The 19403-nt window shown below is 39.1% G+C and overlaps 2 protein-coding genes across 3 annotated transcripts in view; one reads left to right on the top strand and one right to left on the bottom strand.

Moving 5' to 3' along the window:
- Positions 1-14006, top strand: part of ECD (ecdysoneless cell cycle regulator) — a 43209-nt gene extending 29203 nt beyond the window's left edge. Inside the window, exon 15 of one of the 2 annotated variants that reach the window (XM_039235224.1) lies at positions 13829-14006. In XM_039235224.1, the coding sequence (XP_039091155.1) occupies positions 13829-13842 (14 nt within the window). In that variant the 3' untranslated portion in view covers positions 13843-14006. Of the gene's footprint in view, positions 1-1509; positions 1573-13828 lie in introns of those variants that run through there. The other variant, XM_039235222.1, reaches the window with a different exon arrangement.
- On the bottom strand, positions 501-18969 carry NUDT13 (nudix hydrolase 13). The gene is made up of 9 exons (XM_039235227.1): positions 18845-18969; positions 13299-13390; positions 9879-10018; positions 7924-8058; positions 7004-7110; positions 4443-4568; positions 4167-4278; positions 2742-2896; positions 501-1575 (listed from the first exon to the last, which is right to left on the bottom strand). Exons 2-9 carry the CDS (start codon positions 13379-13381, stop codon positions 1381-1383), a joined length of 1053 nt encoding a protein of 350 aa, XP_039091158.1. The 5' UTR covers positions 13382-13390; positions 18845-18969; the 3' UTR covers positions 501-1380.
- Between the last annotated feature and the right edge of the window lie 434 nt (positions 18970-19403).

Below are 19403 nucleotides of genomic sequence, written 5' to 3'. Positions count from 1 at the left end.
TTCTACATGCTGGGTTCAGTTCAGGGCAGGGCAAACTGCCAACCTAACAGGACAATCAAGACCCATCACATCCTATCCCTCAACATTTCCTGACGAAGGCACTTTGATTTCTCCAAAGCACTGATGATTGGCTGGCAATGGCAAGAGCAAATGACCTTTTAGGATCAAAGGGAAATTCAGTGCTTCATCTTGTCTAGTTCTAGAATCTCTTTTGCATAGTCCTATAGACTTTGATGTGTGAATAATGTTAGGGTCTCTGGCACTTTTGTCTTTTGTCATAAATTAGTTTCTAAAATCATCCCAAGATACAACTTTTTCCCATCCATTCCTCTTTTCAGACAGATCTCTAACTGTATTTCTTCTGTACAGTGCTTCAGTTCTTCCACATTTGAAACCTGGACTTAAATGTTTATCACACTAACAGACAGCTTTTCTCCCTCCCTATTCCCTGTCCCCAGTTCTCACTTTCTACAGTTTCCTCACTTCATAAAACAGAAAAATACATCTGAACCAAGGTGTGGAAATTTATTTTATTTCCTCCAGATAAATTCTTCTCTCCTGTGATGAGGTATAGAATGACATACATGAATGATGAGAAATTCTACATTTAATTTATTCAATAAAACTCAAGAAATAGTTCATCCTCACTAATCCCTTAGGTGAAGTTAGAACACTTAACTAGGTATGCAAATGGCGGTGACTATTGTACATTTAGGAAGTCAGACATGGCAAAGTGATCATCTTTTCCTTGGGTCCACAAGCTGAGCAGGTTAACAGCAAAAGATTTAACTATCTTAAGCTCCACTGACGTGCAATTACCTCAGCAAAACATCACTGCATCTGATTTATTACAGAGACTCTGAGGAAAACCTTGGCTCCCACTTTTCCTCATCCCTTCGGATGACTTAAATATGACTTTTATTTAAATACCATGTTATACTATTTTTCTTAATTCTGTGAGGATGAAAAGTCAGGAGTAGGTTGAGATTTGCTATATATTTTCAATAGTAAGATAAAATTATATCAGGCACATTTTGGCAGTTAGTATAAATCCAGCATTAACAAGATACATGCTGAAATGTTTGCTTCCAAGTCGTCAGTGAAAATGGGTGAACAAAGGCCTACATCCAAACTAATGCTTCAAACTTCCCTCTGATTTTGATTAGTGTCATCTTATCAGTTTGGCATTTTTGATTGCCTTTGAATAGGAACTTCCTTAACACTGCTGTTAGAGGCAGCCCGCTATAGGATCACCTTCCACTCTGCCTTAGTATGAAGTTAGCCTGGAGATGGCCTTTTGTCACCTCCCCTTTATCAGGTGTGATCTCCATTATGCCCCTCCCAAGACACCAAGAAGGGATCTAGATGTCTCAACCTGAGCTAAGCAGGCAGGGTAGAACAGGCTGGCTTTTCTACCCATTCCTTAATCAGTTGGTGGGCAATGGCTAACTTGGGGGGCAACCAGAATGTCTCATTCTGTTGCTGAGGGTATGGATTATTTCTCTTCAGGGCTGTGGCCACCTCATCATGACTGAACCAGCCAGCTGCCTCTAGTTCTCTCAAGTTCACCTGGATCTAAAAGACATAAAGAAAAACAGGATGTAAGGTTAGAAGCTATAAAGTTTAGAATACTCTAGCCAAAGGTGAGAAAACGTTTCCAGAACTGAGCAATATCTGGGATCTACAGGCTGGGGGAAAAATAATTTTAGATATTGCACAGAAGCAAGAGAGGCATAATTAAAAAGTGAGAGATTTATTTTTGTAAATAGTGAAAAAGAAAAAAGTGCATCTTGAAAATCCTGTAAGCTGGGGCGCCTGGGTGGCTCAGTCGGTTAAGCATCCGACTTCGGCTCAGGTCATGATCTCACGGTCTGTGGGTTCGAGCCTCGCATCGGGCTCTGTGCTGACAGCTAGCTCAGAGCCTGGAGCCTGTTTCAGATTCTGTGTCTCCCTCTCTCTCTGACCCTACCCTGCTCACGCTGTCTCTCTCTCTCTCAGAAAAAAAAAGAAAATCCTGTAAGCTGAAATACTGAAGAGTGGTTAACAGTAAGCTGTAATATATAAATAATTCTTCTTTTTCTTTGTACCCCTATTGAGTGTATAAAAGAACATAAAATTACTCTTCTTTTTTTTGAATAATTACTCTTCATTAAAGGATAAGGGATAATTAGTGATAATCAAAAGCATGGTATCTTCTTTGCAATGCGAATACACCCACAGGAAGCTGAGACAGATGAGGTATTATGAATGCTGTGCAAACTGAAACACACAGGTAGGAACCTGTGCCCATGATGCCATCTGTCAAGGATGCTACCAAAGAGCAAATTGAGGCTGGGTAAGGCAACATCTAAATCCCTTTCTACCAGAAGTTCCTAGGAGTTTATATAATTCATCCCCAACATCCTACCAGACTAGAACAATAAAACCCATCCTGAAATCCATCATTCAATTTGATATATTTATTTTGTGCCTTCTCTGTGCAAGATACTCTGTTAGGTCCTGATGATAAAAAACCAACTGTCTCATGACTGAGATGCAGATAAGGAAAAATGGTGATTATGTTGGTACTCTGAATTTCATGAAGATTGTTTCCTTTATAAGATTGCAAATTCCTCAAGTGACCAAATCACGTTACACATCCTTTGTATACTGTAGACAATGCTGGACCAGACAGATGCCTATTGACCAACTTGAGTGAAGCAAAGGAAATCTCACAGCCGAAGGGAAGCATCAGAACTTACCTCTGTCTGCCCTGATTTCACAGTTGCATGACAAGCAATCATGAGTGAGCTATTAGGAAATGGCCAGTGCTGGGATGCAGAGTACTGCAGTCTTTCCACCTCCAATCCCACCTCTTCTGCAACTTCTCTCCGGACAGCCTCTTCCAGACTTTCACCTATAAGCACTCAGATTAATTCAGGACAGCCCTGCAGCAGGAAGGGTGATACAGATGCCCATTTGTGAAAGGAGCACAAACTGGCTCCAAAGTTTCAATGACGTATTCTTGGGAGAACCCTAAATCCCAAGTCTCTATAACAGCAGGAATCAAGTCTGGGGTTGGGTGCTAAACTGCAATACTTAGACTAGTCATTTGATTATAATAGAAAATAAGAGTGGGAGAGGCTACTGCTGACCTCAGCTTTAATACAATTCTAATGTTTATTTATTTTTTAGAAAGACAGAGTGCAAGTGGAGGAAGGGTAGAGAGAGAGGGAGACACAGAATCTGAAGCAGGCTCCAGGCCCTGAGTGGCCAGCACAGAGCCAGAGGCAGGGCTTGAACCCATGGACGGTGAGATCATGACCCAAGCCAAAGTCAGATGCCTAACCAACTGAGCCACCCAGGTGCCCAGCTTTAATACAATTCTAATGCCACATTTCACTATTTGCAAATTTTACCCCAACAGACTAAGAAAAAAAACAACCTGTAAATACGTGTGGAATTCTAGTTAATATAATGCATGCTGAAATATTTCGGGAGAAGTGTATTAATGTCTGCAAACTATGCATCAAAGAATAAAGTGGATTGACAGGTGGATAGAATAGATATGTGATAAAGTAAATGAAGAAAAGAAATTATGGAATCTAGGTGGTAAGTGTATGGGTGAGTGTTAACTCTAGAATTCTTTCAGCTATGCTTTATGCTTGAAAATTTGCCTAATATTGAATAATCATAATGCCAGAAGGCAGTTATTTTTTTTAATGTTTATTTTTGAGAGAAAGAGTGTGCATGAGCAGGAGAGAGACAGACAGAAAGGGAGAGAGAGAATCCCAAGCAGGCTCCACACTGTCAACCCAGAGCCTAACGCAGAGCTTGATCCCACAAACTGAAATTGTGACCTGAGCTGAAATCAAGAGTCAGACACTGAACCAACTGAGCCACCCAGGCACCCCAGAGAGAGAATCATAAGCAGGTTCCATGCTCAGCACAGAGCCCAACAGAGAGCTACATCGCATAACCTGGGGACCATGACCTGAGCTGAAATCAAGAGTCAGATACTCAACCAACTGAACCACACAGGTGCCCCAGAGGCAGTTTCCTTGACATGATAGGGAGGAGTGTGCCTAATACTCTAACCACTGTGGCAATAAGGTATTTCTTTAAATACCTACTATTATTAAACTTTTGTGTCCTCCAGTCATCTATATATGCCCTAAACTCCTTACCTATGTCACAAAAACCTGCCAAGGCAGAATACATTCCCTTGGGAAAGTAACTCTGGCGGGCAAGCAGGCATCGAGTCCCATCTGACACCAGAGTGATCACCACAGGAGCCACCTAGGAAAAGGGGATAGAAACTTAGACATTAGGGCTTTGGGGCCTATTAGTGGGATGAAGGATTGGATAACTAAGGAAAGCCTTTTAATTGTACAGGCTTCTATCCCCAGGACAGAGTAGTGCATAGCCTTCTTGTATTACTGTCCTTTTAAAGCAGTGCTTACCTGTGGATAATAGATGATCTTATTGGAAGGGCATACACGCTTGCTACCAGCCATATTCTTCTTGGTGGGCTGCCCACTTCTGCTACAGAACTGATGAGCATCATGCCAACGGAGAAGAGCCTGAGCCTAGGAATACGAAGATGGGCTTGGTTTCATTTGGAGAATATGGAGCTCATCTATAATAGTCCTGGGCCTAGTATTTAGAGTAACTCAAAGGGAAAAGCCAATCCCTTTCCAGCTCACCTACTTTATTATTTTTTTAATGTTTCTTAAACATTAAACATGAGAGAGAGTGCAAGCAGGAAAAAGACAGAGGGAGAGAGAATCCCAAGCAGGCTCCATACTGTCAGCACATAACCCTACTTGGGTCTCAGTCTCATGAATCATGATTCATGAGATCGTGATCTGAGCTGAAATCAGTAGTCAGACACTTAACCGACTGAGCCACCCAGGTGCCCCCAGATCCCCGACTTTAAATGGTTATTGCTTTACTTTTAAATGTGTAAACTTTACTTTTTTTTTTTTTTTTTGAGAGAGAGAGAGAGAGAGGGCGTAAGTGAGCAAGGAACAGAGAAATAGAAAATCCCATGAGGGGCAGAGAAAGAAAGAAGCAGGGCTCACCTGATACGAGGCTTGAGCTTGCCTGAAGTGGGGCTCATGCTCACCTGAAGGCAGGACTCGAACTCACGAACCATGAGATCAAGAACTGAGCTGAAGTCAGATGCTTAACTGATTGAACCACCCAGGCGCCCCAACTATTTAAACTAAAAACAAGGAAAACTACCTGAACATATTCCTTTAGCATCTGAAATATGAATAAAAGAAAGTATATTTTAAATGTATTATGAATTGGGGGTGCCTGGGTGGCTCAGTTAGTTAAGCATCCAACTTCAGCTCAGGTCATGATCTTGCGGTTTGTGAGTTCGAGCCCCATGTCGGGCTCTGTGCTGACAGCTCAGAGCCTGGAGCCTGCTTTGGATTCTATGTCTCCCGCTCTCTCTCTCTCTGTTCCTCCCCCCACTCATGCTCTGTCACTCTCTGTCTCAAAAATAAACATTAAGTGTATTATAAATTATTTTAGGGGCGCCTGGGTGGCTTAGTTGGTTAAGCGTCCGACTTTCGCTTGGGTCATGATCTCACGGTTTGTGGGTTCGAGCCCCGCGTCGGGCTCTGTGCTGACTGCCAGCTCAGAGCCTGGAGCCTGTTTCAGTCTGTGACTCCCTCTCTCTCTGACTCTCCCCTGCTCACGCTGTCTCTCTCTCTCTCCTAGAAATAAATAAAAATATTTTAAAAAATTATTTTAAATACATATTATAAAATACTATAATGAATGCCCCATGCACTTATGATCTAACTTAGACATTTCCAATAAGTGGAACACCTCAACATGTACTCCTCCCCAATGAGGGTGGAATTTTTTTGCAAATAAAAACGTATAGAGGTGTCTTTTTAAATTGAATGAGCAACTTCTTGCCTTTCTCTTCCTCTTCCAAAGGCAAGGCTTCAGGGGACGGACTAGGATGCCTTGGGGAAGAGTCTAAAGGGCTTGAGCATTTTAAAAAATAAACACAGGGCCGTGGGACTGGGTTTTGAGATGGAGTTGAGAGCACAGAAAAAACCTGAAGGGTGGTACCTCTACAGGGCACACCAGTAGAGAACGCCCTTGATTTTTTTTTTTTTTTTAATCCAGTTGTCTTCTCTCTGGCTTCCAGGTTCTCTGTGCCAGGTGAGGTATTTGGGTTCTTGTTATAAGCCCTGTAGAAAAAGCCCTCCCTTCATACAAGAACCTGAATGGTGCAATGAGCAGACTTTTGTAAAATTTTACATTAATTTCTAATGTCAATGGTGACTTGGTTCCTGGGGGCTGCATCCAGCCTGGACTTTTGTAAGAATTTTTTGGTGACTCACCTCGATGTCGTTTCTTTCTTGCTCCCTTTTCCTCTTTGTAATCTAAGTGCATTAAATGTTTGCAGGGGTGCCTGGGTGGCTCAGTTGGTTGAATGTTGGACTTTGGCTTGGGTCATAATCTCATAGTTCATGATTTTGAGCCTGCATCAGGCTTGTGGCTGTCAGTGCAGGGCCTGCTTTGGATCCTCTGTCCCCTTCTCTTTTTGTCCCTCCCCCTGCTCACACTCTCTCTCAAAAAATAAACATTAAAAAATATATTTGCAGAAAAAAATTAAATGAAAAACCAAAAGTACTTAAAGCAAGTGACATTGAAAGCTGTGAGGGTATCATTAAAGCAATACAAAATAATTTCTCATAGGAGTAATGATGATGTATGTTATGCTGTGGCTCATTAAAAACATGAGGCTAATAATCAGACTGCTATAGATCTGCATGTCCTCAGGAGAAAATTGTCCTGCCAAAAATAAGGGCAAAAGAAAGAAGAATAAGCGAGCTTCCTACAGCACATTGTCTAGCCAACGTTTGTAGGAAGGACTGATCTATCTGCACAAGAGGAAATCAAGTGTCATTCTAGCCTTGTATATGCATGCATGTATTCACCCATCAACACTGCTTTACTAAATTTCCTACAGAACTGAGAAGTCAGAATCTACCGTGGACAGCAAAGAGGCATCCTTTGTATTCAGCTGAAAGAGAGCCTTCCTTAGCTCAATGAAAGACCCCTTGAGCTCTGTCTCCATTTCTGGTTTCTGTAAGGAAGCTAGAAAATGAGAAAAGAGAATGAAATGAAACAAGTGCCAAACCTTGCCTTGGGGCCTCTCTCAAGTATACCTGTTAGAACAGTGTTTTCCAGACTCACCTAATAAGACTTAACTAGGGAAAATAAACAATGTATACATTCTCAAGCCCCTACCTGGAGATTCTGAACAGCAGGGGAGGGAAGGCCAGAAATCTTTATTTTTAATAAACACTAGGTGATTCTTATATTGATGCAAATTTGAAAAACATTAAAGCATAGTATTTCTCAAGATCCTCTTCAGAGTAATAAGAATATTTGCAATAGCCACACACTATCCCTTGAAAAGAGGTAAAATGGGACCTCTGGGCTATCTGCACCTCATTCCAGCATCATTACATTTACACCTAGACCCTGAAAGAGAGAAGGAAAGCCTAATAGGAGCTGTGAACCTATACCAAACTGGTTCCCAAGTGCAGGTCTGAAGACCCTGAGCTAAGGCATGGGAACATGTTTCTTCACTTGAGCTAAGAACAATGTCATGAATTTTTAAAACATTGCTTATGAAACAGTTAAATATAAAATGTACCAAGGTACTGAGAATAATACAGTAAACATCTCTACCTACCACCTGACTGAGAAGGTGTTAAAATGTTCTTTACTTTCCTTTAAATGATAATGATAGTAGATGGTAGGATTTTTTATATCCTAACTTAAGAATACAAAGTTGATAACCTTTTGGTATTCTCAAAATTTTCTTTGAAATGTTATTATTATGTTGAAACCCCAAAGTCTCAGCACAACTGGGAAGTGCCCATTAGGAAGAATGTTCTATACCATTTATGGAAGAGGAGCTATTTAGACCTAAATCCAGAGCAAACCATGCTTCATGCTGTTTGGAGCATCCAATCAGCACGGAATCTTCTATTCTTTGTGTGTCCTGTCCAAACTTAGCCAGGAGCTTTTCCAGCTCTAAGAAACAGAAAAGGAGAAGGAAGAAAAACAAAGGTTTTAATTAAATCACCACAGCCATATTAGACTCATAGGAAATCCTCTACTTCAGTTTGAAGTAGATATACCTGCTTCTAGTTACGGCCCTACAGCTAGTTAGCATTGTAATCTCTTTAGGCTTCCACCCTCTCATCAGTCACCTAAAGTGTTTAAAGAAGGAATGAATTCTTACTGTGTAACAGTGGACTCATGTGAATGTATTGTGAAAGGAGCATATCCCCTAGTTCAAAAGATACATGATAGTTAATGTAGTATGGCACTGGAAAAAAACATATGTCATGCTTAAAATGGTAGAGAACAAACCAATTATATGTGATTTCGTCTCCAGATTCTGCTGCTTGTATGGGCTAGGGTAGATAATTCATTTGAGATCCCAGTCTACAAGTGATTCCTAGGGAGAAAACCTGTCCTTCTCTGCATGAAGGATTTCTGTTTATTTGTTCATCATACAACATAACATTGCCTTCTGATGGTATCCTTACACTCTTCTGCACTGCTAGAAACTATCCAAGTACTCCAACATCTGACCCATGGAGGAAATTCATGGGCTTTGTATTTAGAAGTAAGTCAGTGTAGGGGCGCCTGGGTGGCTTAGTCGGTTAAGCGTCCAACTTTCGCTTAGGTCATGATCTCGCGGTTCGTGGGTTCGAGCCTCACGTCGGGCTCTGTGCTGACTGCCAGCTCAGAGCCTGGAGCCTGTTTCAGTCTGTGACTCCCTCTCTCTCTGACCCTCCCCTTCTCACGCTGTCTCTCTCTCTCTCCTGGAAATAAATAAAACATCAAAAAAAAAAATTTAGAAGTCAGTGTACAGTGATATCATGTAAAACTGAGAGTACCTTGAATGCCAAATATCAATGGCTTAGATATGCCTAGTTACATACCCTAAAAGAGTTCTCAAAACAAATTAATTTTAAATCACCTTTAATTTTGACCCTGCTAAAATTTTTTAAAATTTATTTCTTTTGCAAACCATGAGAGACTCTTGAATGCTGACAAAAACTGAAGACTGATGGATGTGGGGGGGAGGGGGGGATGGGCATGGAGGAGGGCACTTGTGGGGATGAGCACTGAGTGTTATGTGGAAACTAATTTGACAATAAACTATTTGTAAAAAAAAAAAAATTTATTTCTTTTGAGAGCATGAGTGGGGGAGGGGCAGAGAAAGAGAGAAACATAATCCTAAGCAGGTTCCACACTGTCAGCCCAATGTGAGTCTTGAACTCATTAACTGTGAGATCATGACCTGAGCCAAAAGCAAGAGTCGGACAGTTAACCAACTGAGCCACCCAGGCGCCCCTTATTTTGACCCTTCTAGAAGAAATGAAGTCCTGACGCAGATCTTAAGCAGCGGAACAGTGTGCAACTCCATGGAGGCTGGAAATCACTGGTCTAAGGCAGAGTTTGGCAAAATATTTTAGGATTTGTGATCCATGTGGCCCCTGTCACAACTACTCTGCTCTCCTCTCTAGTGCCAAAACAGCCACAGACAACATGTAAATGAATGAGCATGACTGTGTTCCAATAAATATTTACATTATAAAACAAGTGGTGGGTTCAGATTTGGACAGCAATCTCGCTAACCCCTTGTTTAAGGCAGTACTGGTTCATACCATCACCAAATAATATTTGGACAACTCAGATTTATACACTATTAATTGGCAGAAACAGTTTGAAAAATCTGGACTCTAAAGTCAAAAGATCTTTCTCAGGGATTTGATATGGATGGAATTTTCCTTAATGGCCACGAGCTGGTCTATTCTACAGGTCCTCTTTGGGCTTACCTAGTAGGCTATGCTGGGGAGCCTGATATTGATGTTCTGATTTCTGAAGCAAAGGAGCCAGGCTATGAAAGAGGTAAAATGCTCCTGTCTGCTGGGCTTTTTTACATGCATCATCGTCTTCCTTCAGTTCAAATAAATACCTGTATTTTGGAAATAATCAAAGAATTACAAAACCACACTTACTTATATACCATTCACCTTTTATAATTCTGTCCCTGCATCCCTCTCCTACCACAGTTATTTCCTTATATTTATATTATATCTTAAATTGCTCTAAAAAGGGTTTTAGTTGGCTGCAGGCGATCATTCATTCCTTCCTTTGTGCTACTGTACATGTTGCCCATGCTTCTCTGGTTGCACTTCTGTTATACTATTTGTTAATTTGTCTGTCTCCCCTGAAAGACTATGATCTCCTTCAGGACAGGGTCAGCCTTAGTTCTGTGTCTCCAGTAATTAGCATATTGAGTGGCTCGATTCAATAAATATTTATTGAATTGAACTTCAAGGGTAATAAATATTTACTGAATTGAACCTCAAGGAACTTTGCCAATATTATGCTGTGAGGCAAGAATTTACATGCAGTGGAGTGAAACAAAAACAAGTACAGTGATAAAACATCAACCACAGAATACCTAGAGATGGGAGCAGACTTTATTATTGCAGACAAAGAGCAAACACTATAACTTAAGTAACTCTCATTCAACCGAGGGATTATAAAGAGCAGATTTTATCTTCAATGCATTCTAGCTTCAAACATCTAGTCCCTACCATCCCGCCCCCATGTGGACACCATTAACTCCTTATCTCTACTGAAAAGACCACTAATGGGAAAGTGAAGCCCATACATGACATACACTTATTTATTAATAAGTGTAATATTTTCGGTAGCCAAAATACAAATGCAGAAAAGACAACATCCTATCATTAGTTTCTCTAGAAGAAATAGTATTGGATCCAGTTCCAGGCTTTTCAAGCACCTTCATTAAAGATGACCTAAGTCTATCACTTCAAGAGCCTTGGAAATCAGGTCAGGGTCCACATGATTCTGGGGGTACTGAATGTGGGATTCTCCTTCTAGAGCCTTAGTGATAACCATTCTTACCTGTTAAAAGCCCCCAAACAGACTCAGATTTATGGCAGATTTTGCCACTTAAGTGGGCAACACAGTTTATATTTTCTGTAGGATCTGGGAGCTTTTGTAACATCAGCAGTGTTAGCTCAACATAAAACTGCAAAGCAAAATGATAAATGTGCCCCAAGGGCCTCTTTAGGAACCTTTTTTTTTTTTTTTTTTTAAATTTTTAAACCTTTATTTTTGAGAGAGAGATAGAGTGCAAGTAGGGGAGGGGCAGAGAGAGAGGGAGACACAGAATCTAAAGCAGGCTTCAGGCTCTGAACTGTCAGCACAGAGCCTGACACTGGGCTCGAACTCATGAACCAAGAGATCATGACCAGGGTGGAAGTCTGATGCTCAACTGACTGAGCCACCCAGGCGCCCCAGAACCTATTTTTGACTGTATGATAAAGAGGGTTACAATGAGCTCTTTATGAACACAAGACCAAAGAAACCTGAGATCTTAATACTGGTGGTATTTTTAAACCTTTCATAAGTGACTGCGGCTTCCTGGGGCAAACACTTAATGCATGTCAAAGGAGAGACATGTGCCACTCAGAAGTTACCAAATATAAACAATAGAACACCGTTGCCTTCCTAAGAGAACAGTAAGAGTGGTACAACCTGTGCTTTGCCCTAATGACCCTAAAAAACAAAACACCTACAAAAACACCCAGGTTAAGTTCTTAAACCCGAGGCCTCACTGAAACTGGAACTGAGATCCAAACAGTTCCTTACATTTTTCTTGATCAGGAACACTAATTTTAAAAATTCATTTTCCTCCTTTAGTTATAATAGCATGGAAACAACACTAAGATTATCAGACTTAAACTGTTTTTTTCCTATTTATAAAAGTAAAAAGTCATCAGTAAATATCAGTAAATACAGTTAGCAATTTGTTCAAAAAAGGGAAATCATCAAGAATCTCACCATTCAGAGATGATCACTCTTTACACCTGGGAATTCTTGAAACTACTTATTGTGTATCTATACGTACATAGGTGTGTTCAGAACCATACCTACTAATTTGTAGCCTTTTTTTCTTTAACACTTTTTCACACCGTGTGTGTGTTTAATATTGATAGAATTTCATTCTTTCATGATTTTTTTACTTATTTTTAAATCACTTTAACACAGTCATTTTTTAGGCTATTCAATAATTGTTCGGTAACTCAATTATTGCTCTCAGAGTCTCAGCCTGAGAACCGCAAATAACCTAAATGCCCAACAGTATCTAAAATAAGTGCGGCAATTTTGTTTTCTCACTCCTGTTCATGACAAAGTGTATGCTTAGGGGGTCTTTAAATTTTGTACTGGGCACTCCTATTGGCAGAGCTTTTTATGTAGGAAGCCTTGGTTAGGACTGTATCTCTTCAGAGGAATTTTATATTTGCTTCTGCAAGGTGCCCAGGGGTATTAGAAGTCTAGGACTACTACTTAACATTCTTTTTTTAGGTTGGGTTTGGGGTCCATAACACAGATGGTGCACATTTAAACCCCAAAACTATGAGAGCAGGATAGTAATTTCAGATTCACAGATTTCAAATTTTCCCAGGCTGTGACAAAGAAGTCCTTTACCATCTTCCTATACTGGTATAGATGATTGTTTTGGGGGTGGGGGTGGGGGTTGTTTGTTTGTTTTCTGGTCTATTTCACTGGTAGTTTAGTTCTTTCTTAGGGGGTGAGGGGATTAGAGTTATCACCTTATTTTCAGGAAACTTCATGAACTATTATTCAGTATAGTTTTTCATTCCATCATATGGGCATACCATAATTTAATTAATTTATCCCTTACTGTTCATTCATCCATTCAACAATCCTTTATTGCCTTCTCTGTACCAGGTATTGTTTTATGCACTAGGGGTACCATTGCAGGAAAAACAAAGTTCTTATCTTAATAGGACTAAATATGTCAGATATTTTGAACATTATGGGAAATTTAGTTTGTTTAGAATGTTTCCAATGATAAATAATTTGCAATGAACATCCTTCTATGTAAATCTTTTTATTTATTTATTTATTGAGAGAGAGAGCACGTGTACACGAGAGGGACAGAGAGAATCCCCAGCAGGCTCCGTGCTGTAAGCACAGAGCCCAAAGCAGGGCTCAATTTCATCAACCATGAGACCATGACCTAAGCCAAAATCAAGAGTGGGATGCTTAACCAACTGAGCCACCCAGGCACCCCGTATGTAAATCTGAACCATGCATCCTTAATTCTCAATATAGGATTTTGAGATATTTATATTTTATAATTTAATGGGCCAAAGAGAGAATAATCAGAGCTCAGGTTGGTCACAACTCACCGGGTCTTAGTGACATAAGTTGACAGCAGCCTATAGCACCAAAAAGATTTTCTCCTGCAAGCAATTCCACAATAGAAGGACATTGTCAGGTCCTTAGAGAAAAGAGGAGTTAAAAAAAAAAAAAGTCATAGTATGCAGTTTAAAATAATGAATCACCAAAAGGGTTACACTTTAAGCCAGGATAGGATTAGTTTTCAATATTAAGGAAAGAGAAACTGAATAGGAGTCAGATGATCTGGCTTTTCTAAATTGCATTTCTACCACTAACTAGCTATGGGTTTTCAACTTTTCAGTACCTCTTTTCTAAGCCACAAAATTGAAACCTGTTCTTCCTACCTAGTAGGTTATTGTAAGAATCCACTAACTATCCATAAAAAATACATGCTTCTCCTTCTATACTGAGGAATTATTGCTAGAATGTAGTTGCTAAGCCCCAAGATCTATGTTTCTCTCCACTCTTGTATCTAAGCAGGGCCAAAAGTAGGTCTTAACAATGGAATGTGAATGGAAGTGATGTGTATCTCTTCTAGGCCGAAGCAGTTAAGACATGGGTATGCCTTCTCCATCCTCTTTCTTCCTACTTAGAAGACTCCAGAATGGCAGTCATTAGACAGAGAAGCCTGTATCTTTGAATCACAACATGGAGAAAAGCCACCTGCCAACCAAAAACCCCCCTCCACCACACCACTCTGGACTATTTGTGAGGGAGAAATAAATTTCTACCATATTAAGCAACTGAATTTTTGAAGTTTATTACAGCGGCTAGCATTACTCTAATAGACAGGTAAGCCTGGGAGTGTCTCCAGAGTAATGGAACTAAGTTTCTCAGGACAAATGAAAACCAGAGTCCCTCAGAGAATGAAGTAAGAATAATCCTATAGACAAGAAAAAAATAAAATCATGGCCATTAGGAAAATATTTCAAAAGGCAGCTATGCAAATCTACATGAATCTAAGATATTTTCTATTTTTGAATCTCATTGTGAGAGGAAAAAATTCTGTATCTTACAAATCCATTCTGTAGAAGGTGATTCCTTTTAAATTGTATATCAGTAAGTATTTTATTCTCCACAAAAAGTACATTTCACATTGGCAATAAAAGTCAAGAAGTTCCACAGAAACGAGAAAATCAGTACAGTTAAATAACCAACCACCCTTTTAACCATGCCCAAGGGAAGCAAGCTTTGACACTAAACAAATCACTGAGTTTAGGCTTACTTCTTGGTTGCATAATTGTGAATCACTGATGACTAATCCTTGGACAGTTTTGGCTACAATCTACGTCCTCGCCAAGGGTAAAATATATTTAGCTAAAGACATTCAACAAAAAGTGTTTATTGAAAGCTGACTTTATGCAAGGTCCTTTAAGGAACACAAAAATGTACCAGATGAAAAACCTGCTGTCAAGCGACTCTAGCAGAAGAGAGAGAAAACAAACATAACTTTCCCAGAAGACAACATGTGATAATGTGGGTTACAAAATATCCTGGGAGAGTATTAAAAACATAATCCCTAGTTTAATAACCCAAAGACTTGTGTGATATGCTAGAAGAAATGTATTTACATTTCTCATATATGTACATGTCATATGTGTATGTCTCATGTACAAGCTCTGAGAATGTAAATATTTTTGGGGGGCAATTTGGGAATATCTATCAAAATGCTAAATAAACATCCCTTTTACCTAGCAATTTTACCTCTAGGAATTTATCCTAAGAAGGAAAGGATATGTACAGGAACGTTAACTGAAAAGTATAATAAATGGGAATAATATACAGCTCTTAAAAATAAATAGAAAATAACAGTGGAAATGTACTTACATAGTAACAGGAAAAGATATTCAGAACATATGATTAAGCAAAAAAGCAAGTAATATTTGGTTGGTTTACCATGATCTAATTAATTTATAAAGAAAAGGACATTTACATACCAGTAAACATAAACTGGATATGTATTTATCTGTATTCTTAAGGTGACTAGAAGTGAACATTCCAAATCACTATCGCTAACAGGCAACTAATTTGGAAGAGTAGGATGGAGAAAGGGACTGAAAAGGGTGCTTATAATTTTGACATTTACTTATACATTTCTGTACTTAAAAAAACTTTCTAAGCATTTGTATATACTCCTTTTACAATAAAATAAAGGTAATAAGTAGTTGTTCCTGGGACTCACTGCATAACGAGGCTAGTTCCAAGCCATTGTTCTTAGGAGTACCTCACCACATTCCCTAGGAGCCAAAAGGATTTCCTCTAGTGAGTTCTTTGAATCCTGAGAGCCAAGAGCTCTTTGGTTGTAGCTATACCAAATGATCTGTGTGGCCCACTGGCTGCCTGATGTTTTACCTAATTTTTGTTACTAAATTAACTTTAGCCAGTTGTAGATTATCGTGGTCAGCTACTCACAGGATGATGGTCACAGAGCTTATAAAAAACATAGTCAATTTCTTTTTTTTTTTTTTTTTTAAATGTTTTTATTCATTTCTAGGAGAGAGACAGCGTGAGCAGGGGAGGGTCAGAGAGAGAGGGAGTCACAGACTGAAACAGGCTCCAGGCTCTGGGCTGGCAGTCAGCACAGAGCCCGACGCGGGGCTCGAACCCACGAACCGCGAGATCATGACCTGAGTGAAAGTCGGACGCTTAACCGACTAAGCCACCCAGGCGCCCCAAAAACATAGTCAATTTCTTAATGTAGCTTTGAAAACATACTAACAATCAAGAGGAAAACCAGACTTATTTTAACTGAGAATTGTAACTTCATTGGTGCAGCCGTAAATCTAATAGTAAATCTAATAGATAAAGATTAAGTCTAATTCCTTTTCTAAATGGTCCCTTGTATGTTTTTATACGCATCTTCTATAAAAGCAGTATAGAGATTATTTAAAAGTCAAAGAAGAAAAAATGATTTCCTTAAAAATCAGCTTTATCTGTATTTCTCTGTTAAATAGCTCATTTTAATTATAAAATTAACATAACTACATTATAGGACATCTAGAAAATAGAATTGTGAGAGCATCCATAATATCACCACATAAATATAACTTATAATTTAATATGCATTCTCTAATCTTTCTACACATGCCATTTCTATGTATTTGTAATTAGAGGACACATTGTTTTCAACTTGCCTTCAAAAAACATGTCATAAGGAATTTTCTGTTTTCGTATAAGCTATACAATTTTTTTAACTACATAATACTACATTCAGGTAGACTCATCCTTATTTTGCTAAACATTCCCAATTTTTTATTTTAGATTACCAGAAATAAGATACCACTAAATACCTGTGTGCTGATATTTTCAGCTTACTTCTTTAAGTTTCCCAAAGTAGAATTGCTAGGACAAAATTTAATTTAAAATCCTATGGCTCTTTCTTTATTTTTACCCCCTATGGCTCTTTCTACACATTGCCACACTTAAAAAGATTCGGTAGTATTTGCTTTAAAAAAAAAAAAAAAAAGGAGAACTTTCAAGTTATATCTCTTTGATAACTATAGACTTTGGGAGTGTTTTGAGATTTAACAGTTACAGTTCCCCTTTTCAAATTGTTTGGTGTCCCATGCTCATTATTTACTGTGGTTTTACACCAGCATTTCAATCATTCTAGTTTTTAGAATATTTTACAGTACATTTTCCATACTGTGACCACAGAAACGCACGATAGGAACCAACTGCTATATGTACTGCTCTTCTCTGTGAGCTCAGTCCTTAAGACTGAACCTCAGTAGAGAAAAAGAGGCTCTTTTAACCATAAGGAGGATATATGAATTACTTTTAGGATGAAAATGTAATTTCTCATAGCTCCATACTATTCAGAAATCTAATGCAGGGAAACTTTGCTTTTTTTCTAAATGGTTTGTGATTTCTTTACTCTTTTAGGGATCTTAGGTATGATGTTTTATTCAAAGTGTGTTGATTCAAGGGCTCACCTTTAGTAAACATGGTGGAAAACAACTGGTAAACCTCCTACTATCCTCACATCCAGACACTCAAATGCCGCATTACAAAGAAAATAGCTGTTTTTGTTTGAATTGGCAACTACTATTGTATTTTATGCCCGATGGCAAGCTAGGGATAAAAGTTCACTACTCACTAAATAAGTTTTGGAAAAATATACTAACACTGGTATTTTGTATTAGGTGACAAACTCAGGCCTGCCTTTTATTTTGTTTACAGTACCTGTGCGTATCTCCAACTGAAGAGGTTCTGGACTTTTATTCCAGGCTCCCCACTAACTGAATTTGTGACCTGGGGCTGTTACCTAGCTTGTCAGAGCTTGGTTTCTGTCTCACTTCTCACAGCAGAAGAAAGGAGAGCAAATGGATCTAAAGTGTATTATAATCATGTTAAGTTTTCACATACTAATTGTCAGGTCCATTATACTGCAAACTCCTTAAGGGTTGGGATTATATATTTGCCTACCTATAGCATCTAGCACTGTCCTATCATGGTGTAAAACAATATATATGAATGAATGAATGAATGAATTTATCCCATTTTACCAATGAGGAAGATAAAGCTTTAACCAATCTGAAATCATAATTTAGAAAGCAGCAGTTTCAAACCCAAAACTATCTGCCTCCAAAAACCCATGTTTTGTTTTGTTTTTTAAATTTTTTTAATGTTTTATTTATTTCTGAGAGAGAGAGAGAGAGAGAGACATACAGCATGAGCAGGGGAGGGTCAGAGAGAGAGGGAGGCAGAATCTGAAGCAAGCTCAAGGCTCTGAGCTAGCTGTCAGCACAGAGCCTGACACGGGGCTCGAACCCACGAACCATGAGATCATGACCTGAGCCGAAGTCGGACGCTTAACTGACTGAGCCACCCAGGTGCCAAAAAAAACCCATGTTTTGATGAGAAATACATGGGAAAGGGAAAGCATTTTTTAACATTTGTGTACAATTTATGTTTTTAAAAAGTACAAAGACTGACAGAGATGAAAGATAATATTATTTTTTGCCAAAAACTATCCAATGAGGAGGTAAGGCTTTTAAGAGTCAACAATTTCTCTCAACTTCCTGTAATAAATAATTCCCACATTTCTCATCCTGTTCATCTTAACTGAAGAAAGATTACTTTATAAAGTACTACAACATGAAGAAAAAGCCCATCTCAAATCTCTGTGGTTACTTCTACAAAGAAGTTTGGTAGTGTTTGAGAGAGCCCTTTTCAGACTGTCTATTCATTACTGTGGACCTCAGTGGAATGAGGATATATGCAAAACTGAGGATACAGATTTCAAAGACTCACTAAATAGCTTTATGGTTTGCTTTCTAAATAATGTTTCCTCCCTTTATTCAAATATAATCCAGGCACAACTCAAAGAAGTTAACAAATTCCATTTTGAAATGACTCTCCAATAAAGTATCAGAAACATATTAGCTTCAGTTACCAGGCAAAACTGTGGTCATTCCCTGGTTTCTGCAAGAAGGAAGAGAGACTACGCTAAAATTACAGAATGCTGTGACTGAGAGATTTTTTTCAAGTTTTGATTATGCCTCCCTCCTGCACTTGAAAACTCAACAGTTTTCTGTTCCACTGTACTCACTCTGAATTTTGTTGGGGGAGGGCGCCTTCCTAGGCCTCAAGAACCAGCAGAAACCAGGGAACGTCTAATGTTCCTGGGAAGTAGGGCTTCCCTTCCTCAGAGGGACCGTTGCTGCCTCTGCCACACTTCCCAGAATTCCCTAGAGATGCACTGTGGGAAATGTAGTTCTGTTTTCATGCTAGCTGTAATTTTGAGCATGATTTTGCTCCTCAGAATCCACCTGGAGATGTAATCTGGGAAATGTAGTTCTATTTTCATGCTAACTAGTTGTAAGCATGCTTTTGCCTCACTTCTCAGAATCTACCTTGAGATGCACTCTGGGAATTGTTTAATCTACAAACATGCTGCTTACCCACTCCAACTACAAAGTTAACAATGATTGCCAAAAGCATGATCTAAGATCTTCAAAATCCATTACCAGGAAAACTACTGTGTCTTTGGAGAATATAAACTAGCATTAGATTCAATTTCGAATAACGAAAAGATGGTCATTAAATCCATCCTAGTACACAGAAAGCACATTTGTTGTGAGGGAGGAAAGGAGTGTTGGGGCAGGAAA

This window comes from Hyaena hyaena, unplaced genomic scaffold, assembly GCF_003009895.1.
Source record: "Hyaena hyaena isolate Hyena2069 unplaced genomic scaffold, ASM300989v1 scaffold_97, whole genome shotgun sequence".
Lineage (NCBI taxonomy): Eukaryota > Metazoa > Chordata > Mammalia > Carnivora > Hyaenidae > Hyaena > Hyaena hyaena.
Note: the sequence above shows the minus strand (reverse complement) of the source record. Positions and strands in the feature narration are given on the sequence as shown.

What these genes read in the sequence shown, in the direction of transcription:
- NUDT13 (XM_039235227.1), bottom strand. Translation starts at nt 13,381, where the DNA reads ATGTCCTTCTATTGTGGAATTGCTTGCAGGAGAAAATCTTTTTGGTGC. An exon ending in GGCAGGTTTTTGTGACATAG is followed by an intron (nt 2,897 to 4,166) that starts GTAAGGAGTTTA and finishes GAGTGCTTATAG; the next exon opens with GTGAAAGTCTGGAAGAGGCT. An exon ending in TGAAATCAGGGCAGACAGAG is followed by an intron (nt 1,576 to 2,741) that starts GTAAGTTCTGAT and finishes TATGTCTTTTAG; the next exon opens with ATCCAGGTGAACTTGAGAGA.